The sequence below is a fragment of the Oreochromis niloticus genome, linkage group LG16 (assembly GCF_001858045.2).
Source record: "Oreochromis niloticus isolate F11D_XX linkage group LG16, O_niloticus_UMD_NMBU, whole genome shotgun sequence".
Taxonomy (NCBI): domain Eukaryota; kingdom Metazoa; phylum Chordata; class Actinopteri; order Cichliformes; family Cichlidae; genus Oreochromis; species Oreochromis niloticus.
Window position 1 is genome coordinate 3416694 of NC_031987.2, and position 26344 is coordinate 3443037.

At 40.8% G+C, this 26344-nt stretch overlaps 2 protein-coding genes across 10 annotated transcripts in view; one reads left to right on the forward strand and one right to left on the reverse strand.

Annotated features, from left to right (window-relative positions):
- Positions 1 to 11468, forward strand: ccnt2a (cyclin T2a). 8 transcript variants are annotated; one of them, XM_005450426.4, is made up of 10 exons: positions 1 to 215; positions 925 to 1006; positions 1099 to 1227; positions 1531 to 1591; positions 2801 to 2863; positions 4262 to 4307; positions 7383 to 7546; positions 7715 to 7785; positions 9292 to 10570; positions 10750 to 11452. In XM_005450426.4, the coding sequence occupies exons 1-10, from the start codon at positions 58 to 60 to the stop codon at positions 10821 to 10823; spliced, it is 2127 nt and encodes a 708-aa protein (XP_005450483.1). In that variant the 5' UTR covers positions 1 to 57; the 3' UTR covers positions 10824 to 11452. The 8 variants fall into 8 exon arrangements, with proteins under 8 accessions (XP_005450483.1, XP_005450482.1, XP_025759896.1 ...); XM_005450425.4 differs by having other exon boundaries at positions 9292 to 11468; XM_025904111.1 differs by lacking the exon at positions 2801 to 2863 and having other exon boundaries at positions 9292 to 11468.
- The window catches only part of map3k19 (mitogen-activated protein kinase kinase kinase 19), a 17018-nt gene continuing 2070 nt past the window's right edge, over positions 11397 to 26344 (reverse strand). For both annotated transcript variants that reach the window (XM_005450424.4, XM_019353026.2), the window contains 15 exons: positions 24871 to 25065; positions 22953 to 23113; positions 22464 to 22579; positions 20939 to 21099; positions 20200 to 20260; positions 19233 to 19320; positions 18414 to 18536; positions 18053 to 18210; positions 17938 to 17972; positions 15644 to 17821; positions 14707 to 14811; positions 14202 to 14440; positions 13840 to 14092; positions 13526 to 13734; positions 11397 to 13152 (listed from right to left, as the gene is read on the reverse strand). In XM_005450424.4, the coding sequence (XP_005450481.1) occupies positions 13083 to 13152; positions 13526 to 13734; positions 13840 to 14092; positions 14202 to 14440; positions 14707 to 14811; positions 15644 to 17821; positions 17938 to 17972; positions 18053 to 18210; positions 18414 to 18536; positions 19233 to 19320; positions 20200 to 20260; positions 20939 to 21099; positions 22464 to 22579; positions 22953 to 23113; positions 24871 to 25065 (4152 nt within the window). In that variant the 3' untranslated portion in view covers positions 11397 to 13082. The remainder of the gene's footprint in view (positions 13153 to 13525; positions 13735 to 13839; positions 14093 to 14201; positions 14441 to 14706; positions 14812 to 15643; positions 17822 to 17937; positions 17973 to 18052; positions 18211 to 18413; positions 18537 to 19232; positions 19321 to 20199; positions 20261 to 20938; positions 21100 to 22463; positions 22580 to 22952; positions 23114 to 24870; positions 25066 to 26344) is intronic.

Consider the following 26344-nt stretch of genomic DNA (forward strand, 5'->3'; position numbering starts at 1 on the left):
TGTGCGACACTGACGTCATATCCTCTTTCTTGATGCCCAAGCGAACGTTGGAGAGTAATGGCGGCGTGCCGGGGGTCTTCGTCGAAATGGTTTTTCACCCGGGAACAGCTCGAAAACACGCCGTCTCGCCGAAGTGGAGTAGACGCAGATCGAGAACTCTCCTACCGACAGCAAGCGGCAAACCTGATCCAAGATATGGGTCAAAGACTCAACGTGTATCCTTTGTAAATATCTCCTCCTCCAGCAGGCTGGACGGAGACATGGCGCTAACTAACCGTTGGCTAGGCCCGTTAGCTGATTTTGAACCGCTTTTGAGGTTAGGGAGCTTGACGCGGGACTTTTCAGTTGCTGTGCTTTGTTTTGTTATATTCTTGAAAAATATTTTAGCTTATTAAGTCCTTTACCTTTAAGTACAGTAATGCCTTTCACTCTTAATTGTTTTCCGTTTGGCTTCGCGCTAATATAGCATGCTAGTTATTTCCGTAGCTAATAGTTCGCGCGTTGAAGGCCTTAAAGCGAATTTGCAGCTTCGAGTGGCCCACAGAAATACACAGCTTCACAAAAAAATCATTTATTTACTGGATAACGTTATATTTCCATAGTGTGGTCTGTAGTAAATGTTTTTTTAAATCCATTATTTGTCTCTTCTGGTTTATATTTATGTCGCTGTACCGACATAAATACAAACTTTAGATTTCTCTCTACACTCGGTGATTTTTGTTATTTAGGCCATTATTTAAAGGTAATAAGATGCGAATCGTTACTCTATAAACTGTCAAATTGCCGTTTATTTTTTTTAAAAAGTTGAGAAAGTTGACGTATATCGGCTCCTTCAGCTGGTTAAGACTGTATGTTGACATAAATATAAGAGCATTTGTTTTGCTCTGACCTTAAGTTTAAATATTTCCTTGACTCTCCCTTCAGCTCTCAATTAACAATAAACACAGCAATCGTTTACATGCATAGATTTTATATGCACCATTCTTTCAGCAAATTCCATAGGAATGTAAGTATTAATATAGCTAGCTCTCTTGTTTACCACCAGCCACCTGTTGAGTAGATTTGACAGATATACTTACATTTTTAATTTTTATACAGATAATCTCTCCAACCACCCTATTCTTGGCTGCAAAAGTGGAAGAGCAACCTCGGAAACTCGAACATGTAATCAAAGTTGCACATGCTTGCCTAAACCCCCAAGAACCGCCTCTAGACACAAAAAGTAATGTAAGTATCGGCATCTGTGCATATTGTATTGTTTAAAAAAAATTCTTTCCAGTTGTCTCAGTGGTCATGGTTTGCCTGTGTTAAAGCGGATGGGCCGCATTTCCCTACGCTGTAAAACAGTTCTGATTATTCTGCACTGGCCTGCAGTTGGTGTGTACAAAACAAATACACCCATCAAGGCTTGCAGTAAGAGTGTAATGAGCCTCTCGGTTTGGAGTTTTGGCCATTTGCAATCAGATGTTAGGGGGTTAGATTAATAGACACATTACAGTTGTGTTGTAATGACTGTCTATCAAACTTCAGGCATACCTCCAGCAAGCTCAAGAGCTGGTGATACTTGAATCCATAGTGCTGCAGACCCTGGGTGAGTAGTGGTGACTGGAGTGGATGACTTGAGAGCAGTTTGTTTGTCAATATCATTGGTTAATTATAAGTAAGGGAGTAGTGCTATTGATTACTGATGAATTTGTTTATCACAACCTGCTGACTGAAATGTTTTATTTGCATATGGTTGTTTTCACATACATGTTTTCAGTGAATCATGTAAAGGTGACATGTCATTCCCTTTTTGCTAATGCAAATTACGAATGTGGCACTGATTCTTTTTTTTTTTTTTTTTTTCTATCTAATTGCAAAATTCTATGTTGAAACGAGGGATGCACTGATCCAACTTTTCCCATTTGTGATACCTAAAGCGTATCTGCTGATACTTTGTAGTGATTTTATACTAGTGTTGAAATATGCATTCTTCACTAGGAAGAGACTTGGGATAGTTTTTCGTTTGTTTTTAATGTAATGTTAGGCAACATGAGATTAATCTTAAACATCACTTTCTTAGATTATATGTAAAACAAGAGCCAAGAAAGGAGTACCCTAGATAAATTACATTTTGTGGATCTGCAGTGATTAGTAAAATGTTACATGAAAACGTACACAAAACATTTAATTATTTATTGTGGGTAAATAGATTTATTGGTGTTATTTCTTTCATTTATTTGCTATAGCACTATTTGAGCTCAAAATGCACATAGCTCTATGTTACAGTCATGCGTGTTTCTCCTTTTGTTCCTAGACTAGAGAAATGTTATGTAACTGCAAATACTGTACATTACATAAAAGCTTCCCCACAAGTGCCCCCGAACAATCATCCTTCTGGCTTCTACATCACACGTCTGTGAGACAGAACGAGGTAGTCAAATAGATTGGGTGTAGATTGGGGTCATTAGCCTTGATATTGCGCCAGCTTTTTGAGTCACAGTTGGACAGATACCAATCCCAGTATTGGATTGATGCATCTCTGGTTTGACTAGAACAGTTTGTGCTCTCCTGCTTCAATCGTGGAAAATCTGTTTATACAAGTCAATTAAGTCTCACTTTAAATTTACCCAAATTCAGTATCAAGCTCCAACATCTACTTTTAACAACCGTACACAGATGTGTACTAATCTTAATAGATTGCAAATTCACTTGCTTTTTTACCATTTCTTTTCTTCTTCTTTTTTTAATCACAAAATGACATGTCACCTCCCAGCTATGTCTGTGTTGAACTCACCTGTCATGTATTTTGTTCCAGGCTTTGAAATAACTATTGATCACCCACACACTGATGTGGTGAAATGTACCCAGCTAGTGCGAGGTAGAGGCTTCCTTCTTTGCTCTTTGTGCCCTCTGCTCTTGTTTATCCCACCTCAGATGTGGGTGGGGAGGGGGAAGAAAACCTTGCTGATTTAATGCTTACGTGAAAACACTTAACCCTGTGTTTTGTTTTTGTTTTTTCCTTCACATTATTGTTTTTGACATAGCATAAACGGCCAACACTTATTAAAGCAAGACTGAGATGAAATTGGTTTTGAGATATTACTATTTCATACAACTAGAATATAACTGTATTCTTTAATAAACCAAGAACTGCAAAAATTCAGCTAGAAACTGTTTTCAGATTTATCTTTGTTTCTAATAAAATCAACAGAATGTGTCCTTTAAAAAAAAAAAAAAAAAACGTTAATCTTAATACTACCAGGCTAGATTACTGACAACAACAACCTGGTAGCTTTAAATTTCCCTCATACAAATTAATGATTGTCTAAAACTTTTGTTTGTTTAGAAACGGTAGCTGCCTTTGATATTGATAAATTGCTCCAGTACTGGTGGATTTTGCGTTCGCCCTCATGCAGAGCATGAGTTGTCTGCCTGACTAAACTGTAGCCCAGAATGCATGCAGCCTTTGCAGAGCAGATGAGAGCAAAGAGAGAGAAATCACCACTCAGAGCTGTGCATTTAAGTGTTCCGAGTTTGGAGTATTCTTAAAATAAGACATAATTATGAGCTGAAATTCTATTTTTAACTTTCAAATTACACAGTTATTTTCCTGTCTCAGAATTAGCCTGCACCCTATTTCATAATGATATATGCATCTTCATGGCATTTGTGATCATTTGACAAACATTTATTCCTATTATACTCGAGTTAGTGAAACCCTTAACAAAAGGACTGTATTTAGGTTGCCAAAAATTCCTCTGTGCAGGAAAAAAACTACCAAAACATTAATATTCTCTGTCATCCAGGAATGTGTTGCTACCATTCTACTTTGTGCACATGACATATAAATCAAACTTGTTTATGAATACAATTTAAAATGAACAAAATGTTAATTTCACTGTTTATTATACAATAGTCTATAAGGGGTAGTATTACATTTGTTGTTTGCCCTAAAGGTTGTTTTTGTGGTGTAGACTAAGGACAAATTTACGATCCATGTCCAGTTACAAACACGTCTTTACATTCCCTGTTGCCCTATTGTATTACCTTGGTAGTGGCTCTATTAGTCTCTACGTACTACAGCTTTTAAGTTTCCAAAATGTTGGACTAGCTTAGCTCAGTTTTTATTCAGTCTCGGTCTTGCCTTAATTAGTGTGTTGGAAATCTGCTTAAATGCTAAACTTGACATTCTGTCCTTATATTAATGATAAAATAATTTTGGTTTGCCGAAAAATTGATTTTTCTTTTCCTTCTGTCTTTTTCCCCTCTCTTACAGCAAGCAAGGATCTGGCACAGACTTCCTATTTCATGGCTACCAACAGGTTGTTATCCTGCCCCTCTTTGTTGCACTTTGACTGCACACCATAGCTTCCTGTAATGCAGGGTACCCTTTCAGTGTCCAACCGGCCCTACTTGCGCTGGTGGTTGTTGGGACGCTTGCCTCCTCCCCTCAGCTCCCCTCCCTTCTTCCAAGGTAGCGGGACGTGGTGGCTTGTAGCGTTACCGGCCCCAGTTGCAGTGCGGTGTATTGTACAAGGGACCACGTGTTGGCACAGATGGGTTGAATGCAAAATGTGAAGTGTAGTGGTGCGCTTGAAACCCACACGTTTGTTCGGTTGCGAAAAAGTGCATAATTCTAAAAGAAAGACACTTTGGTAGCCTGAATAGCAGCTAAAGATTTCACAGATGTAAACATTTCTCATAGAGGGCCTTCCGGTAAGTACCGCAGATTAATTCTTAAAATGTTGTTTTTCATATGAATCTGTTCAAAATGTATCATCTCTTTAGATATCTTCAGCCTTTGTAATGTTTGCTTGTCATTAAATGCACTTCTAGCTCAAAGTTGATTTAAGCTTAAGAAAAAGCTAATTATAACCCATTAAGGACCTGCAAAAAATCAGGGTTTTACCATTAGCCCAGGTTGGTCCACTTGAGCCACACCATGCTAAGTCAAGCAATCCTGACATGCATTTCCACTACAGCCCTACAGCAGGGTAGGAGTGAGCGACACAGCCTCAACAATATATCACCATAATTTGCGATACTGATGTTTATGACAATTTAGAGAAAGAGAACATGTTTAGCGGTTATTGCATCTTGCAGGCGGCAACATTTAGTGCAGATAAAATGAAGGATGTTTTCCATCTTTCTTTTCCAGTGAGCTGCTGTCATTTATGACAGTTTACATAAATAATATTGCTGCCAGCAGCAGCAGCATTATATTGCAATGGTAGGAAGAGAGCACAAGAGTAGCCAAAGTAGACTTTTCAATTAAGTTTGAAATAAGTTTAATAACTAAATTAGGTCTTCAGCAGCTACATGATTATGTCATATAACTGTGACAGTGCTGTGAAAAATGTTTTTCTAGTTTCATTTTGGCTTGAGCTTTTTTTTTTTTTTTTTAGTCACCCAGTTAAAGCCCTGCTTCTCTACTGTGTAAGTGAATTGGGAGTGTAGGATCGTATTGGTTTTTGCCGAAACTTGATATGTATCCACACAAAAACTCTGATTCAGAGTGCAGAGGGAGATGATCTCTTTGCTTCTGCTTTTGATTTCTTCTCCTACACCAGCGCTGGTGTTGACAGTTTGTCTGAGAGGCGACACGCGTCATGCAGAGAACGCCAAACTCAAGGGTCCATTTGAGGAACTGAAGTTTTTGCTACTTGAATGGCGCTTTTCTCACCCTTGGTGGACTTGAATCCATCTGGTTTGGAGTTTAAGGCCCTTTTCCATTAGTACCTACTCGCATCGGCTCAACACAGATCGACTGCGTTCCAGTATAGGATCAGTTGTTGTTGTTTTGTTTGGGTTTTTTGGTGGCCGTTTCCTTCGTTGCCAGGTTTCAAAAAGGTTGGTTTTGATTTTTGTGAAGGAGACGCTCTCATGACTCGAGTGCCACCACTGACCAGCCAATCGGTGCCATGCAGTCTGACGGCATCACAATTTAGTACCTGCTCAGATAGCTTGGAACTCGGCCTAGCAGGCACTACTTTAGTACCTGGTACTATGACCTAATGGAAAGCCGTGGCGATTCGATCCAAGTAGGTACTAATGGAAAAAGGTGTTTAGTTTTTACTCCTGTGTTGATAGCGTTTCATTTTACTGGTTATTAGCTGCTCTTAACAATAGTTGGACTCGTTTTCTGCGAATGAAAACCAAACCTTAGCTGTTGTAGGATGCTGTATTTTAAAAGCTCTTCAGTGGTAAACTGCTCTCTTCCATGAAAAGCAGATAAGTTTCAGCAAATGGAATGTGTTTATCGCTGCATTATTGATCTTTATCAGTGGTGCAAGAAAACAACTATTATTGCTGTGTGGTGCAGTGGAAAAACAGTTGTACCATTTACTGCATGGCTTGGCACAACTTTACCCCTGCTATGGAAAAACCCAAATATGATGCGGAACTAATTTCATCAAATCATTTAGTGTGCGTGTGGTTTTTGTTTTTTGAATGTAAGGGCAAAAGGACATGCCATGTTTCTGAGGTGAAAAACCGGGTCCTTAACGGGTTTTTAATGTTGGTGGTAGAGGAAATTGTTTTTGTCTTTTTGTCTTCTGAAACTTCAGTTTACAGTGTCTGGATGCTGAGTGTGAGTGGTGGAAATGTGTTGGAACTTCAAATGTAGAAAACTTGTGACTCCGATTTATTTTGACTCAATAATAAGGATTACATTAGATTTGTTTTCAGTCGAATTGGTTAAATATACATTTATATAGAGAGCGAGCATATAAAGCATTGGCTTTGATAATGGTTATCGTCACAATATTTAGACAGATTCCAGACATTGTACACTCTGCAGTGTTTAAAATGCACCGATGCAGAAGTTATTGATAGCTGTTTTTCTCCTTACAACGGCATTAATAATTTATTAAAATGTTGTTAAATTTAACCATGAAGTCAACTGTCTTCCTTTAGGCTTTTTGATTATGGATTAAGGTCCCATTAGCAGTGAGATGTTGTGCAGAGATCTAAATTGTGGCCTCGGTACACTTAAAATGTCCAATGATAGCTCCTACAAAAAAGGCGAACTTCTGATACTATGAGTGGAGTCATTCCCTACTTCACTACCTTTGTGTTGTTCTTGATATTTAAATTTGTTTGTTCAATTGATTTATAACATTTTTATGACACGTTTATTACTTTTAGACACGATTAGAATTATCTCCTTATCATACCTGCAACCATACAGCTGTACTTGTATTAAGTCTTTTAGTTTATAAAATCCATTTAACATGAACACTATTAGAAAACAATGAGTCTTGCAACCTGTTCCAACATCATATTAAAGCTGTCGGCCCCCTCTTGTTTTTCTCCTTTGTCCACATGTGGGACTGATCCCGACTACACCTGCACTGAATCAACTGACTCATGTGCCTTTACCATCACACAACATGCAGTCTGCACCTCACTACCTTCTGCCTCCAGTACAAGCCCACAGTGATTGCCTGTGTGTGCATCCATCTGGCGTGCAAGTGGTCCAACTGGGAGATCCCGGTTTCTACTGATGGGAAACACTGGTGGGAATATGTGGACAACTCTGTCACTCTCGAGCTGCTTGATGGTGAGACTGAATTTTACCTTTAATTCAAAGTAATCTCTTGCAATTTGCTTTAAGTCCTTTTCCTGGTTGTTTTGTAGGCATACTTAACCAAGGACAAGTTTATAGAAGTAACGGCTTTAAAAGTAACATCAGCATTTTTTTAACAACATGCATATCCTGCATTTTCAGAGTTGACCCATGAGTTTCTGCAGATTCTGGAGAAAACACCCAGCCGACTAAAGAGGATACGCAACTGGAGGGTAGGCTGGATTTACTGCCCTGTTTGTTAGCCATAAATGTATTTATATTTTATTTTTGCAGTATTGGCAGCAGGTTTTTAAATTGCAAATACTTCATGTAGGTGCTGTTAGAGAACTGCAGCCGAAATCTTGCCACATTGAGCATTGCTGCCAGTTTGTGTAACAGTTATTAAAGGGCTAGTTTGAGTAGAGGTAACTGACTGATGCGCAGAAGGAAAGGTTATTTATGGAGCCCAGATTGTGTGAATGATGAGACTTGACACAGAAACTTTGTTAAGAGAACAATGTAGCTGCTGAAGACCTGAGGGGAAGTGGAACAAAATAAGTACAACCACAAAATAAATAAATCTGCTTACGTTAATTTCACTGCTTGAATATTCATTATCAAAAAGTCTTTCAAATCCCAGTGAAGGGACTCCCTTTTTAGATAAGATAAGATAACATAACTGTTTATTGTCATCGCACAGTCATACCTAGTACAATAGTACAATGAAATTGGAAACTGTCCTGTGTCGGCACTACGCACAACACGACTGGGGTGGGGGGCAAGGATCAGTAGCATGGACATGTGGTCTGACAAACCTAGATGTGGTAGAGGGGCTGCTCTGTGGCCTTTTTGGATGTTACTGTAGGCTTTATCCAGTGTGTGTGTTTTGGTTTTTTTTTTTTTTTGTTTGTTGTTGTTGTTGTTGTTGTTGTTGTGTGTGTTTTTTGTTTGTTTGTTTTTTTTTCCCTTGTTGCACAGTTAATATGTTGTTCAAATCTGGGGAATACTGACTATAAGTCAGCATGGTTGAAGTCCTGGTTTAATCCTTTTAGAGGAACCTCTTAGAGTTCATTTTAAAGATTCGATTTCAGGAGTTCCTCCTTAGGTTACGTTATCACATTTCATAAAAGTGCAATAGTTCACTTAAATTGCTAATTGTTTTAGGTACATAGCTTTATCAGTACACCTCAGGCTATGTTCAGGTAGTATTGCAACAAACAAATATGGAAACGGCATGAAAAAAGGCAGTTGTCTAACAGACAGCACAGCCGAATTTAAGCCAACAAGTAAGAATAATCAAGTGTACACTGTTTCAAAAAGAGCATGTTTAAGTAATTACATAAGCTAGAGAGTACGGAAACAATCGTTACCGAAGCAAACTATAAAAAATAATGCGAATTCAATTATAGAAACAGCTGACCAGCTGCCATTGCTATCGCCAAAGGTTCGAGACACTTACTGCTGAATTACTACAATTTTTATGGTTGATTTGAGAGAAGGAAAGAGCCGTGTTTCCCACGCCGTTTTCGACGCCATTCATGCTTATAGCCACAGCAGGAGCTAAATGCCAAAAGTCTTCCTTCATACCCAGGTCTTATCTTATGCAGCAAATCAGGAGAGGGACCTCATATCAGCTGACGTAGGTCATGTGGCAGTGCGTAGTTGATGTGGGTTACATTAGCCATCATCTTACAGCTACAAAAACCAAAGTCATACCAGCCTTATTTTCTGTCCTGCAGGCAACGCAAGCTGCCAAAAAGCCTAAGACTGAAAACACCCAGATGACTGACAACTCATTTCCTGGACCTTCATTGGCCCAGGACCAAGCTGATGCCTCACTTCCTGGCGTTCCTTCTTCCAACCCAGGATTTTCCAAAGCAGGCTCTACCTTTCCTATGCCCATGCTCAGCCAGTCTGGTGGAGCAGTTCTGTCTCTAGACTCCATAGCCACCACATACAATCCAGGTAGCCACAGTGAATGGCCCCAGGGCAACCAGAGCCAGCAAGGATACTCTACCACCTGTATAAAACAGGAACCGCTCAGCATCCCTATCCAAGAATCTTTGCAAACCTCTGCTTCCTCTTTGCTTCAGCATCCAATGGTATACAAGACTGAAAAAATAGATTTCAACCCAGTCAAACAAGAACAAAAGGGAGCTGGTGGGAGTGGAGCTGCTAAGCATCAACTAGCACCTCAGTCTGGTTACCCTCCACCAGCTCAGCCGTCTCCAGCTCAGAAGCTGTCACTGGATAAATACAGAGAGAAACATGCTGCAGAGCTGGCTGCCTCTGGGCAGAAACGTAGGCAGGAACAGCATGGTGGAGTAATGGACTGTGATGTAAGGGGGGATTTGTTGTCCTCCTCTAGCTATGCACCATCCATGATGAGCCAAGGAGACAACAGAAAACAAACAGTCCATGGCAGTGGTGGCAGCGCCACAGCTTCCCCAATGAAAATGAAAGTGCCCTCCTCATCTTCGGGCCAAGATAGACGCCATCACAGTGACAAACGGGACAAAAGTTCGCTTAAAGTTCGCTTAGCTGTGCCGGGATCCAGCAGTGGTTCACAGCTGGATAAAACCAGTCAACAGATGAGCAAAGATGAGCTTAAAATGAAGATTAAAGTGTCGTCCTCTGAGCGTCACAGCTCATCAGATGAAGCCATGGGCACCAACAACAACAAAAGCAAACATTCCAGCCCAATGGTGAGCAAAGAGAAACATCGTGGGGCAGAGCACAACCCCCATCGCCACCATAAACACAGTCACGCCCCCACACACAGTGGCAACGGCCGCGGAGCTACAGAGGGCTCAGGCATTGGGATAGGCCTGCTGCGAGGTCCTCCTGGACTCATCAGCATGGAAGGAACAACACATGGGCCTCCTGGGCCCACCTCTTCATCTTCATCACGCAAGAGGGCATATCCAGAGGCCAGCCACAACCACCACCCTTCGGCCTCATCCTTCACTGCTAGCTCCAAAGTGAGCAAAATCTCCAAGGGTGGCTCTAGTGCTGCAGGTACTTCATCTTTTTCTTCCCCCTCTTTTCCTCCTTGCTCCTCTCCTGTACTGCAGTGTGTCTCATCTGGCTTGCAGCTCTATGGCTAACCTCCTTCCCTCCCTACCTCCACCCCACCCTTCTCCTCCTCCTCCTTCTCCTTATTCTCGTTTCTCCTCCTCCCCTCCTGTCACACCCAGGTGGGCTGCGGACCTCTCAGCAGTACCCTCCTCCTAGTGAATCGCCACATGAAGTGGGAGAGCAGAGACACTGAGTCCACCCCTCTGCAGCCATGGCCAGCACATGAAAATGGCAACAAACTACACACAGTTCAAACTTTAAAGACTATGCTCACCTCTTTGTTAAGTGCCCTAGAGAAAGAAAAAAAAAAAAACTCTATGTGATGATAAACCCTTTATTGAAAGGCAGAAAGTTATCTGCAAAAAAAAGAGTATTGTTGGACTTCTCAGCTTCTGAGATGTGAAAGATGAAAAATTATGCTTCCTGACTGTCACATCTCTGGGCTTTGGTGCTCAGTCCTCTTTCTGTTATTGTGTTGAATTGTTGCTTTGTTATTCTTCCTCCTCAAATGGGTCTAGGAACGTGTAAAAGGTGGTTGTGTGTTTGGGAAAGTTTGTTTCCATCGGGGGGAGAAGTTCTTTCCCTACATGTCAGATCTCCATATGAGAAAACACAAGTATTACAAGTTCTATAAAAAGCAAGGAAGGTGCACTTTCCTTATTTTTCTTCCTCCTTTTTTTTTTTTCTTTTAAAGAAGTAATTTTCATTGAATCACATTTCTGTGGTTTTATGGAGGAAGATGGTGGCCAGGTGGAGATGACTTCAGTTTGCTGATATTCCATTTAGTACTGTTGATGGATGCAATTTTTTAGGTGTTTAAAATTCATCTCCTAAATTACTTTCTTGTCTTGGTTTCTTTTTATACTTAAGTACTGTGCGTATGATTTGCATGTTTCAATCAAAGGGATTTGAAAGGAGAGCGCTAACTTGCTGTTTACAAAAAATGGAGATAAATGTACATACGTTTTTGTATGTTTAAAGAAAAAAAAGCTATACCATGACTACTCAGGTTAGGAGCTGCTTGTAAGTATAACAAGATTATTGTAATACCTATAAAAGAGTTTTATTTTGTTGATCAGTGGAGTGGGCATCATCGGGTAAATGATCGAAGCATTCCAGTGGTGTGTGCTTCTTGCAGCCTTGCTATGAGACAGTGATGTACTGTAGGTTTCCATCAGAGAATATTACTTGATTCCCTCAGCAACTGGCACATCCGACACCTACTTATCACATAAGAGCGATGCAATTTGTACCAAAATATTTTTTTGGACCTCTTAAGTAGACTTGAAGCTGGATGCCAAAGGTTGTGCCTCAACAAGGAAAAAAATTAAGCTGGCAAGGACAGTAGTTGTGCTATTAAAGTTTACATAACCCTTTTTATTTTAACTGCATCAGACATTTCATGACATAAAGCTGTAGCCCTTTAGATAAAAAAGGAAATGCCCATTGTTCAGTCACTGAGTCACAGGGTACTGTTCAGGATGAAACACTTGTTGGCTCGCTTTCATTTAGCTGTGAATAATTGGCCACAGGCAAATTGACCTGCCTGATATGTAGGTGACCTCAAATATCTGCAATGTAGACGTGCTTCATAGTTTTTGTGTATCATTGACTTTCTTTTATTCAGTTGGTTTTATTATGTTTGCAGCCCTGTCCGTGTCTGGACACGGCTTTATTATCCCTTTCATACATTAAACACTCTTCCGTTGTAAATTCTTGATATGATCCAATCTTCTCTGTTTCTGACCGGGTTACTTGTTTTATGTTAAGAATGTGCAAAATACAAATTAGGCTGAGGCTATATTGTACCCTGGTTGGGGATTTGCATTCGGGCACACAGGATTACTGCAGTTATAGAACATAAGCTACTCTTCACATCCTTTTTCTCCACTTTTCATTTCAAAATTCCAAATAAACTTTAATGTTGCCACTACCCTGACACAGAATAAGTCCTGGTGGTCTTTGTCATTTAATGCAAAATAAAAAGTTTGTACGGTACTGATTTGTAGTTAAATTTGAGACATGCTGTGTTTTTTCCAGTGGCATGATATTTAAACACAGTTAAATGTTGAATTCTTTGTGATTCGATATAAAGGTATGGGGGTCACTGAAAAATGATGGTTGGGCTAAAGTATAGATGATGCATTTATTTATTTATTTTTATTAGAACTGAAAATACCATAAAAACTAAATGGCACATGTATGAGGAAGGAAAAATCCTACATGCAATTCACATTTTATAGATCATATCACTGTATACAAAAGTGCTTCTCATAACTGTTCTTTTTCATCCTGCCCATCATTGGCACTACTGCTATAGTGCTGAATAGATAGTAAGCTCTCACAGGGTCACAAAAGACCATTTGATGTTTTGAGTTGTATAAATCAAACTCAGTGAAATCTTTTAATTTGACAACACAGTCCTGTCTGATCGCGGCACTTATTTCCTCTTTCACGTCACATTTGTGGGGATGAATGAATGCTGCAGCAGCTGGTCAGCTGATGGACGTAGCTTCTGGTCACTAGAGAGACAATGAAATTAGATAAAAGTAAACGAAATAAAAGATGCAATGCCTTCTGCATGTAACCACAGACTGCACATAATAAATGGACATGCCCACCATGTTGAAACCTGTGCACAGGATACCTTAAATTTTAGGCACGTTTCAAACCATTAATGTCACCTAACACCGAAATGGTTAAAAAAATAAAATAAAAGCAGTCAAGTATATAGACTTGTACAGTGGATTTTCTGCTTCTGTGTTAGACCTACACAGTATCACCACGTCTCATACCTGCTTGATATAGTAAATCAGAAATTGTTTTGGCATGCAAGTGAGCTTGTGAAATAAACTAATACATTTTTAAAACAAAAATCATTTCACTACATCTCACCTTGTCAAGCAGATTTTTACAAAATCCTTTGCATTTTCTGAGAAACTGTCTGGTAAGGAAGGCATCAACCCTCTCTGAGCCCCAATATAGAACAAGGCAGCCATCTTGTCCATGTGTGCCAGCGGTGGTTTCCCTGTGGCCATCTCAAACACCGTGCACCCCACACTCCATATGTCTGACTTCCTCCCATATCCTGTTTCATTGATAATCTGAAGCGAGAAGACAGAAATGTCTAAAAACTAAAGTTGAGGTCTCATGGCAGCGTAAATGTTTGCAGATTATTTATTTATTTAAATGACTTGACTCCAGTGTACCTCTGGTGCCATCCAGTAAGGCGTGCCATGGACAGACTTGAGCAGGTCGACACTGTTGCAAGTTGTGTGATGCATACAACTTAGACGACGTGCGCATCCAAAGTCTATGAGTTTGATGACACCAGTTGGCATTAGCATGACATTGTTTCCCTTCAGGTCTCGATGAATCACCCTGTTCACGTGAAGGTAAGCCACCCCTTCCAGGATCTGTTGAGTGTACAGAGCCAGGACTCGCTCTGGCAGTGGACCAAATCTGAAGGCATCAGATAATAACTTGTACTCGGGGCACTATTGAAGAACAGTTATTTTGCCAGAAGTGATAGCTCTGGGGCTCAAAAACAGACAAGATATTTCAGACTAACCTGTGAATGATGCTTGCAATGGAGCCTCCTGGAATATACTCCATGAAGATGGAAACCACATGCTGCTGAAGCGAGGTACCCAAGAAGCCAACAATGTTGATGTGTCTGAGGGTTTTAAGCAACTCCACCTCCCCCTGCAGACGACTGTATTCTTTCTTAGCGGCATCAGCGTCCGAGGAATCGAGGATCACCTGCTTCACAGCTATTAGCTGACCCTGACTGGTCAGGCCACAGTACACCTGGTAATGTGAGGCAATAAGACCCGCTGTTGTAAATGATTTTGGTTTTCCAGGATTATTCTGGAGTGCATGTTTTAATAAATGAAAAGCAAATTTTCATGTCAGAGAAAATGTCAAAGAAGGTCAATTCTAGTAGTTCATTTAGTCCTAAATGAACACACAGTGGCAAAAGTAGGTAATTCTCAGTAATTTAACAATTTTTTTTTTAAGTTCTTGTTCAGTTTTTTTTTTTTTTGCTGTGTGCTATCAAAAGTTAGGATACATACTGTGCCATAGGCGCCCCTGCCGAGTACTTCACCCTTTCTCCATGTGATGGTGTCATCCAAGACCAACCCAGAGCCAAGCACGGTGCCACTGCCTCTTGAAGCAATCTTCAATAAAAGGCACATAATGATAATTACACCACAAGAAAGCGTTATCACAGTGACTGAACTCAATTATCAGCTCATTCAACAATTTGTTATGCATTAGTAATGCTTCACTTTTAAATATGATCAGTTTTTCTTTATTAAATGGGCTATGTACCACAGGCTTTAAAGGCAATGTTAATGAAACCATTACTTAAACCTTTACTTGATCCCCCTGTCTCAGTTAACTGCAGGCTAATGTTTAACCTTCATTTAATTAAAAAAATTCTCGAAAGAGTAGTTGTAAAACAGCTGGGTGATCTTCTGCAAAAGGATGATTATTAGAATAGTTTCAGTCAGGCTTTAGAGTTCACCATAGCACAGAAATAGCACTAATGAATGCAATGTTATTCTGTCAGGACAAGCAAGGAAAGCGGTGCTTGGCCAGCAGACATAACACCAAACTGAAAGTAATCCCTCTCCTGCCATCACAAACAGCATTCTGCCATAAAGCTTCTTGCCTGACGCGTCTGCTTGAATGTGTTATTGTTTGTATCACATTTACCAGTTCTGTTTGCATTGTTTATTCTCTAATAAGTATTATGCAAATTACACATACATTCCTGTTTCAAGAGTCCTGGGAGAATCTTAATTAACATATGGTACGTATACCCCATGTCCAGTTCTGCATGTACCCTCCGCTGCTCCACTTCTTTGAAGAATAAACAATCTAACGGGCATCTCTTCTCCAGACCCTGATTCTCTAACCAGAATTGAAGACCTTATTGTTTCCTCCTCAACCAGCAGTATTTATCGGTAGATAAAGATTTGACATTTTGACTTCCAAAACGGTTACCTCGGAAAACATATTTAGTCCCATGACACGATCATCTTCCATGCTGGATTCCTGGTTGCTCTTTTCCTTATTTGGATTAAGCGGGCCTATAGATGCATCCCTCTCATCCAAAGAGATCAGTTCCTCTGCCAGACACTGCAGCAGATCGTCTGTGAGTGGCCCGTCACCTGCTTCATCCAGAAACTTCTGGTAAACAGGGGGCGTAATTGTGTAGCTGTTGCTACTTGAAGATGTCCATGTGTCCATCTTTGGCCGATGAGGATGTTGTGATAACACGGGCTCTGGAAGTGGTCTGTTTTGATTTCCTGTTAATGAACTTACTGTTGTGTCTTGAATATTTTTGTGTGTGTGACTGAAATCTGCACCATGAGAGGAAGATTTTGGTGTAGTGAGAGTGTTGTCATCACATTTGATCGTTTCACAGTCATATGTAGGAAAGGTCTCTTCTATTGTAGACAGGTGACTTTCACCCTTGTCTTGACAAATGTTGACACCTTTGTTAAGAACTACCTCAGTGTCTAGTTGAGGATTATTTCGCCCTTTGTGGATGCTCTTCCTGACAGGTGTGGTTGGAGTTTTTATCCTGGACAGCACAGGCTTTGCTTTGCTTTTAGCTGAAAACACTGTTGTCTCAGCTGGGCTTCTCTTTGGCTTACTGGGTGCTGATTTTAGTTGCCTGTGTTTTGCTTTATGGCCCTGTTGCGTCTTCTTAGGTGGAGCACACTGGGGTGGGCTTTTCTCGTTTAGTTTCTCACAGGTGTGGGGAACTCTGAGGTGTTCATAGACAGGACCGGCAAACATCTCGTAGATGGCTGGCCCTTCTTGACTCTGACTCTGTATCTGCCGAAACATATCCTTGTAGGTGATGAGGTCAACGGCAGATTTAGACCTTGGTGTTTCCCCTACACAGGGTTTTCTCAGCTGCTGGGCACTTCTCAGCTCCCTCCCTTGTGTGTGCTGTTGAGTAGTGACAGGATGTATTATTTTGCTCTGTGAATAATCAATAACTTTCTTTCGTGGCGATGGAGTGCCAGAATTAGAGCGACCTTTTGATTTCGTCTTTGATTTGGCTTTAGTTACAATACCCTCTCTGCCACCAGTTTGCTCAGGACTTTTCCTGGTTTTATCTTTGACCTGAGTATTCAGCGAGGCGTACTTAAGGTTGCTTTTGGACTTATTCCGACTTAAAATGCTTCTGTCTTTATGTGCTAGTATGTTGAAAGGCTGCTTAGTGTGATTGCTTGTTCTCAGTTCAAAGTTCACATCGGTTCTTTTCTCCTTCTCCTGTGTAAGCTTCTCATCTTTCTTGTGATCTCCATCGTTCTGATGAATGTTTTCAGGTGAAGTACAAACTTGAACATTCCCCACAGCAGCACTGGGATTTAACGTTTCATCTACTGGACTGCAAACAAATTTTTTGTCTACCTGGTTTTCTTCATCACACGAATACTTCGTTTTTTCTGTCTGTTTCACATTTCTCAATTCATTTAGATCATTATTCGCATTAAATATAACTGCATGGATAATCTCAGTCCCAGGATCAGAAGTGTTCCCCACACTGTTCTTCTCCTCCTTTGACTCTGATGTGAAAACTATTACATTATTCAAAATGCCTTTATCCTGAGTCAGAGTGTCTCCATTTTTTGCAGAGTCATATACTTTTGATGACTCGCTGTCAGCACACTCTTTTGTAATATTCAAAGCTATTGCACTGTTGTGAAGATCACTTGTATGATTGATAAGGTCTTCCTTCCGGCTACGTCCTGATCTGCGGATCAGTGGAACATGACTAATCTTTGACTGAACTTTAAAATGCAGCGCTGTCTTCCCCGTCCTATCAGCCTCAGTGGTGCTCGCATCCTTTGGAAGCTCCAACATCCTGTCGTGACTGACAGTCAGATATGCATCTTGATCCCTGTCAGCGTCCTCATCCTCTAAATCGACTGAGCTGTGGCTGCTGCTGGACCCACTCTCCTCACTGCCAGCCTTAGTTGTTGAAGGATCAATGCATGAGCTGCCCCAGGACAGTCTCTCTCTTTTCAACCTGGTCCTTGTAGAAAGGGGGCTCTGACTGATGGGCTTCAGGGGAACATGTTGCTTTAGTACAGGCAGAGCGGTGCCATTTCTGGAGCGGTTGTCCAGGGGTGCCAAGAGTTTAGGTGTTCGGGGCAGTAGACCCTGTAGAAACCCGTGGCAAATCAATAACACAGGAATTATTCATTATAAAAACATTATGTGGATGAAAAAGAAATGGAAGTATTGGGGAAAATAGAAGGATTGTGGCTAAAACTTACCTTTTGTTCATTTATAGTATGATGAGAACCCAACCCTGCAGACAGAAAGAGATGTAAATTTTAACAACCATCAAACGTCATCAGTGAAATACAACGTGTAATGCAGAGTGCATACGGGTCTGGATGTGTGCTCTGGCCTGCATCATAGTGTTTGGACAGAGCAGAGGTTCCATGATGCTGGGAGCTGATTGGCTGAGCTGACTGGGCTCTGCCACAGACAACAAGCTATGGGAGGGTGGCGATGCAGCAACCACGCTTCTTGTTCTTCGTCTCCTGAAAAAAATAAAATAAAGCAGTATTTAGTTTTTGTGAGTGCCACAGATTTGTTAAACTTTCACTTTCTCATAAAGTAATAAAGAGAAGTCAGATTTTTCTTGTCATCAGCACTGCTGCGCCTGCTTCTCTTCATCTGTGATGGTAACAAGTAGCGTAATGAGTTAGCTATCTGCTGCTTGATAGTTCACATATATGTATACCTGTGTGGTGGGGGTATTGGCTGGCAGGGGCTTCTCAGCAAGCCAGACGACAGAGGGTGGTCTGCATGGCCCCGATGTCTGCTGTTGTTGCTCTTGTGCAAACTGGGCAGAGACACACCTCGACTGAGGAAAAGAGAGAAAATCCCTTTATGGTTGTCATGGAGAAACTGGCATTATTATTTGTGGACACACTGTAATGTCTCAACTGAAAAATTATAAATAAGAACATTAATGAAAGAAATGTACAGATGCATTTGAAGTTTGTTTTGTTTCAAACTGCATGTAAAGCCTCACTTTGCTCACATTTCTGGAAGCTGACGCTATGAAAGGAGAGACCGGCTTAAAGACCTTTGTTCTCCTTGGAGAGCTTGGACTTGATTCAGTGGTGAGAGCTGCTCATAACAGACAATGGGCTGATTCACCAAAGCCCCCTCTCCCCCTGTTCCTAACCTGTTTGGGTAGAACAGGTTGTCCTCTGGACACGGTGGCAGGTGCCTGTGCGCAGATCTGTGGCTGTAACCAGACACTTTTCTACTGTTGGTGTTAAAGGACGGGGGATTTGTTGACCAGCCCACTGAGAGTGTACGCTGTATATACAGGACTGTGTGTTATAGCTGCAGGCTGTTACCTGTACAAGATGCTTGTCTGTACACAACAGTCTGTGGTTACCTATAAACACATGCTGATGTGTTCACAGGAGTCAGCACAGGATCACCAGCTTGTAAATTATATTCTTATCTTTATACAGTTAATGCACACTTTAAAAGACTGCACATGATAATGTGTGTGCGTGAGAGAGAGAGATTTTAGCGTGCCCACCTGCCTCCCCTGCCTGCCTCCTGATAGGCTTCCCTGATGTCTATCAGTGTTTCCATGGCTTCTTGGGAACAGGGGGGGATCCCCTTATCTGCTCCAGACACACACAAACACACAGCGTAACACCCGTTCATCATATGTTATTTTTATTCTTTCAGTCTTCATAGTAAAATGCTGATCTGAAACTCATTCATGTACCATCCAAACAGTCTGTCAGTGGTACAAAAACAGAAAAGCCACGTTGTACCTCCTGTAACAGTCAGCGGGAAAAACATCTGGGGTTTTCTAACTCTACAAAGAGCCTTGATAACCATACAAACAAACAAGATAAACTTATAATCGTAAGATCACACTTGCTATTTTCTACATTAAATGTACAGCAGTACAGCGTTCATATTTACCACACCAATGCTCACCACAGAGGAAGTCATAGGTTTTACCTGTTTCTGAGCCTGTTGGTCTCTGATCCCATGATGAGGTCACTTTAAAGAATTATTTTTTAAACTATCACTCCTCTATCCTGTTTTCATGGTCAGTAGTTTTTTTCTCACTGTAGTCGAAATGCTTTTGGTGTCCTGTCTAACATCCTCGCTTTCCCTCTGTGGTGTCCAAACCATGCCGCCTGGGGTTGAGTGTGAGACCACTCCTATCTAGTCACACCCCCTCAGCCCCCTCCTTTTAGAAGGTGATTTGATCTCATGGCCTATTTGGGAAGCTGATTCTGTTCCTTTTTCAAAATCTGAAGCATTAGCTGCCATCCAGGACCCGTGAACTGAAAGGCATTTTTATTGCAGGTTAATGTTAACTTTGTCTTTAACCCTTTTGACCTCTTATGTTAAAAGGTTAGGTTAACTAAAGCACAAACTTTACCCCAATCTAATAAGTCCACAAAAGGAATACTGCTTCATTTTCACCAAACACTCCAAGTAAACATGGCTAAAACCTCTGAAGTCCTTCAAAGCGCCCTTACCTTGGCTCAGGTCTTTATGATGGTCAGATAGAGGGGGGCTCGCTGGAGACTCTGGCACTTCCTGGAACCAAGAACAAAGGTGAGGTCGTCATGCCCCAGTCTTAAAAATGAGGCTCATAAAAGATCTTCCAGATGGAATTTATGTTTGTAATACTTAAAATAAAAAAATAAAAAAAATACATACATTTCAATTAGATTAAATGTACTTGTAGCATCAATGTCCACAAGTGACTTTGACACAAAAACGTAAAACTTTATAACTCTGTAATTAAAATATATGACTCTGAACTTTCCTGTAAGCTGTATTTTTTCATTCTACACTGAGTTTAATATGCGGCTATAGACTCGCCCTGTATTCTATATATGTATTACTCTAAATGTGTTGTGCACACAGACATTATACCTGTGTGTAATATATGTGGCTGTAAAATACATACATACACTACAGATCTTCCCTGTAAACCACCTGCTGTTCTCCTTCAGCTAACCAGCTGTCTGCTCATCTACTTTTCCTATAAGAACACCCACAATTCAGCAGCATGGCAGTATGGTGTCAGCTACACACAGCACGTGTACACACACACACACACACATGTACACTCAAACAGAGAGCCAATTACTGGTCCATATATTTGTCTTCTGGGTGACCACACTGCCGTCTCTCTGTGTGTTTGTTAACTGAACTGACTGCACTGAAAAACACACAACATGCTGGTCACACTGCAGATGGAAAACTCACCCTGGTGTGGCTGTATAGAAGAAAATGATCTTGATGGGTTGGTGTCCTTGTGGGCGAGGCTGCTATCAACTGGTTAGGATAAAAGCTCTCAATGTCCAACTCTACGTCTGAATCTCCAAACTCTGAGACCAAATCCCGTATTTGTGAAATAGGAATGGCATCTACACAAAACCAGGAAAAGAAAGAAGTAGTAAAGTGTAAAGAAAATAAGTCCACTTTTTTTCTTCCTGCAGAAATCCTGCAAATCCCTGTTTGGGGCCACACCCCTGGGGTCGGGGTGCAGGGGTCTGATAGGTTAAAAAAAGAAAAAGAAAAAAAAGCTATTTTTATTTTTGGCTTAAAATATTTGTTCATCTCTACTGATCCATGCTCTCTCTGTCACATGGTTGCAGATTTTTGATGCAGACTCGGACACATGTAAAGGCTCTTAGTGAAGCGCTCCCTCACACATTAACAAACAAGTCTTTCTTATACCCACATGAGTGCACGCTTTGTTTGTTTTACTGTGAAAAACAGGATTATGAATGAATGTGGTATGCCCGTTTATTTGTATCCGTATGAGAAAGTCAGAAAGATCAAGAACGGAGAATATGAGGCTTTATACTTGGTACATTAGCACAGTCGTACTTTAGATTCATTTTAATAAGTTTAATAAGTAGCTGATCAATTAAACACTAACCAAAGTAAAGACCATGAAATGAGAAAATAACTCACTCAACAATAAGAGTACTCTAATATAATCTAAGAGGCAGTGTCACAAAAAATAATAAACAGGAATATCAGCTGATTTGGTTTATAATCTGCAGATTGAAGTCATGCATTGTGACGTTACAGCATACACTCACATCCTGTGAGCACCATAGTGCTGGACAACAGTGTTAAAGTGCAGGGCTTGTAGACAGGATCATTTACATTTTACAGAAACCTTTACAAACTGCATGACATAATCCGATTTGTGATCGTTCTGAAAGAGCATGAAACGATAATCCTTACTTTCCCAAAGAAGATTAAAAACACTGTTGAAATAAGGAATTTCATGATTTTTGCGCAGCTGAGCAGGGATGTTTATTTCCTTCTAACCTTTTTATTGTCCCTTTACCCCCTTTTTTGGTCTCCATTGACTTTGGGAGGAACATCTGTGTCTTACTGCTGATGATCTGATCCTGTGAATCCTGTGAGCTGTGGGATGGGGCCTCCGTGCCATGGTTTACACTGGCTAAGGGAAATCCTGTGTATGCTACTGATGGAGTTTGGAAGATTGGTCAGTTTTTCATATCTCTAAAGCTGTTCCTGAGCAGTTTGTGTGGTATGGAGGAGACCGCTGCCATCGGGGATGCTGTAGCTATGGATATTGTGTGAGGACTGCAACACTGTAGGTTGGAGGTGAATGCCAAGGCCCAATGATTTCCAGCAGGACTTGCTATTATGACAAAATCATCAGTGGCATTGATTGCAAAGAGTGAGATAAATGAGGATAAGGTGTGTGTGTGTGTGTGTGTGTGTGTGTGTTTGTGTGTGTGTGTACCTTTTTGACTTAACGCCTCCATCAGAACATGGATGATGTCTTCTGTCAGAAAGCTGTTGGTATTAGCAGCGTAGTGGAGAGCAGAGCAGCCGTTATGGTCTCGTACCATCAGATCACTGATGAAGTTAAAAGACAGATGAAACAAGTCTCAGTACATTTTTTACACTTCTAGGTTCAAAGTTCTTTATTCGTCACATGCATAGTTATACAGGTATAACACACAGTGAAATGTAAGCTGACACACTCCTCGACTTGTGCAAAAAAAGGGGGGGGGGGGACGGGACATTATACATTAGGTGAATGTGCAGCAGTAGCATGTATGCAGCAAGCAGGTGAATTCTGTACAGAAAGTGAATTAAATAAGAATAGTATGTAAGAAAATGTGAACTTTACATATTTAAAACCAAATCAGCACGTTGCTCAATGACAAAAGGCTTTAATGTTACCTATCTACTGTATAAATATGTGCATGTATTTGTGCTTTCTTACGCAGAAACTCCGAGCAGTTCCTTGATGACCTCCACGGGTTTGTGCTCCCATGGCAAATGTGCTCCTAAGTCTTCAAACAGGTCGATGTCCCTGACAGCAAGCATCACAGCTGTCACACCGTCGCTGTTTGGAACATTCACATCCAGCCCATCGGTCTGAAGCTGACACGTGCAAACACACACAAACACAAACACAGGGGGAGAAAAATCTAAATTAAACTGCTGATCTAACAAGCATCGCGCTTTAGTGTCATCCATTTCCACCATTAGATGTTACTGGCCTCACCGTGTGTGTGAATTAGTTATCGTAAAGCATTCAGATGGTACTAGTCAGCAAACAGACTCTTCTTCACAGCTATGGGAGAATTAATTTGATGCTTTATAGGGAACTAAACACTAATGAAGATCTGTTTTCTCCTTGTCTTCCTTCCATTTTCTCATGTTGTCACCTCACGCAACATTTGATCACTTTTCCCATCGCGAGCAAATCAGCCCCAGTCCCTGTTCTATAAATGCATTGTGTTCATATTCAGACTCTGTTGTGCAACCCTCTTCTCCCCATCTCTGCCTCATCAAGGTTGTCCATGGCATCTAATTCAAAATATTCATCAACCATCTGCTTACTCCGCTCCAGCCTTTTAGACTCCATGGTGGAATCTAACACCACAAAAACATTTCATCTTGCATGTTCACATTTTTTTAAACAAATTTTGGCCTTTTGTTCCAAATTATCTCTCTTTATTAAAACTGCACACAGTGTAACAAAGTGCTGCAGTGTGAAATGAGGCCACGAGGCTCAGACCTTACCCTGCATTCAGTGAGCTGTACTTTGTGCTGGAAATGTTTGTAACAAGTTAGAGTTTTGGAAAAATGTATAAATTAAGCAGCAACAGATCGACATGTTAAATATAAAAGAATCTTGCATATGAAATACCCCAAACACATGTGTGCTTCATAAATAAATAACCAGGGTGATATATGTAAGTTATTAGTTCATTCAGTTTATGTTTAATTCATAATAAAATAAAAAAAACCCTGTCTGTCAGCAAAGTGCTCAGCTGTCAGCATACCCAAACAGTGTGGGCTATTTCCAGTCATTTTACAAAAGCACCTGAGCGTTAGTTTCACATTTCCAGAAACACAAAGTCACCAAAGGACACACGAACAATGGCACGCCTCTTTGCTGCTCTGAGCTGGTTATAATTCAGGAATGCATTTGGAAATGCCAAATTACATGTGCCTTAGTATTACATTACAATATTACATATTTATTTTCTCATGATTTTAGAGGTTTAACAACATTTTCAGTCTCAGAATCAAAACTTTTTTTTAATCCAGCGATGGCAACCTCATTTCAGTTGTGGGCCACGTGCAGCTCACTTTGGGCTGGACCAGTGAAACTCCCCCCTTTCTGCCAGTGTAGACATCATACGTTTAAAATCCCTGAAATAGCTTAATATAAGAAAAAGAAGTGCACTTTTAACAGTACGTCTCTGTTTTTTTACATGATAAATCTAAAATCTGAATGTATTTATTTATTTGTTCATTTTTATTGGATTTTTTTTACTGTGAACCCATTACACAGATTCTATAGTAGATGAAAAATCTGAAACGTTTGTGTCATTTAATTGTTTATCTGTTACTTAATCACTTTGGTGTCGTGTGAGTGGCTATGGGGCGGTCTTTATCAGTAGGAAACGCTTATATAAAATAAACGTATTAAAATACAGTTAAAAAGCCAAAATCTAAGTCATCCTTTACATTTTCCAAAACCACACAGTGTACAACAACTGGATGTGTTTTTGTAATGGGAGAAGATTGTTGCCCTTGTTGTGTTGTCTCTACTCATCTGGGAAATCCTCTCACTCTCAGATGGGAGTGTGTGTGTGTGTGTGTGTGTGTGTGTGAAGTGAGCTTACCAACAGGTGCTGTAAGGAGTGCAGGTCTCCCTGCCAGGCAGCCTGCAGTAGCTGCGCCTGGGGGGACAGATGAGGCCTTGACATCCACCCCACCATTTTTTCCTGCAGCTCCGGCGGACTTACGTGGAGCGCTGTCTGCTGGCTGAAGCTGCACACCGTCACGTCAGCATCAGTCCTTAGGAGCTGCTGAACCACCTGTTAAACCCACCACATAAAAAACCTGAAACATCTCAAAAAAATGTGAAGTGTAGATGTGTCATTTCCAGTGTTGGGTAAGTTACTTTAAATTAGTAACTTAGTTACGTTACTAGTTACTTCTCTAAAAAAGTAACTCAGTTACTTCAAGTTACTCGTTACTTTCAAAGTAACTAGTTACTAGGGAAAGTAACTTTGGTTTTACTCAGAATTCTCTTGTTAATGTGTTGCTTCCATAACTGGATACCCAGCCAGACTGCCAGTCTTCTAGCTTGCTTACTTGCCACAAGTGCACTGTGCCACCTACCAATAGAAAGGAAAAAATAATGTGCACATTTCCACGAGAGAAATCCCACGCCTGGACCGTCGTTGACCGCCGCCATGATTCTAGCCTGCTTTTTACATCCAACACAAAAACTGCAGTCGTGGTGCTTTTGATTGTACTCAGAACTTGGAAATTCTGCCTTCTGAATAGGAAGATGTAGGTAACACCAGACTGCAGATGAGCTGCATACAGAGCTGGACTGGGATTTTGACTAGAGACCGGCCCACCATTATAGGAAAAATCATAAAGCCTTTGAATGAAAATAAACACTGTTGTGACAGTGATGTACACTGTTCTGATGGTATATATGTATCAATCTATCATTTGTTTGTTGTAAGACTCGGATAATTATTTTTTTTAAAAGCGAGACATTTTAAATGAGAATAATAAAGAAAACTATTTCCTTGTCCCCCCCTTTCCCTGTTAATGCCCTACCTGGCCCCCTGGCAACACTTTGCTAGACCCGCCCCTGCACAGTTACCAGCTGTCAGCTACATAGAAAAGGATCCTGGTGTTATTTGTCTCTCAGAAACAGTTCATAACTTCCCTTCAACTCATCCATGTCACCTAAAAGGTAAACCTGTTTCTCCATCACCTGTTCAGCTCTGATGATTCAGTAAGGACATCTCCTGGTTTCATCTTCATGTTTCCCTCTCACCAGATAACCAAACCGATATCATGACCAGCAGCTTTACAGTTGTGGCTCCAGCAAACATCAGCTGATACTAGAAATTAATATTAAATAAATTCTAACAACAGCTGATCAAGCTTAAACGTGCTGCTGTTGTTTAACGCGACATCCGCTGGTTTCCTCTTTCTGGCGCAAAGTGGGCGATAAATAAACAAGAGAGAAAAGCCGATCAGCTGATCATTGATCAGTTTCGTGATTGAAGTAGAAACGGGAGAGGAGAGAATGAGAGAAGAAGAGGCAGCTGTGCAGCTTCAGCTTTGTGT

Coding starts and splice junctions, on each gene's coding strand:
- ccnt2a (XM_005450425.4), top strand. CDS start 58: ATGGCGGCGTGCCGGGGGTCTTCGTCGAAATGGTTTTTCACCCGGGAA. Junction 1,592..2,800: donor CATAGTGCTGCAGACCCTGG/GTGAGTAGTGGT, acceptor ATTTTGTTCCAG/GCTTTGAAATAACTATTGAT. Junction 4,308..7,382: donor TATTTCATGGCTACCAACAG/GTTGTTATCCTG, acceptor CACAACATGCAG/TCTGCACCTCACTACCTTCT.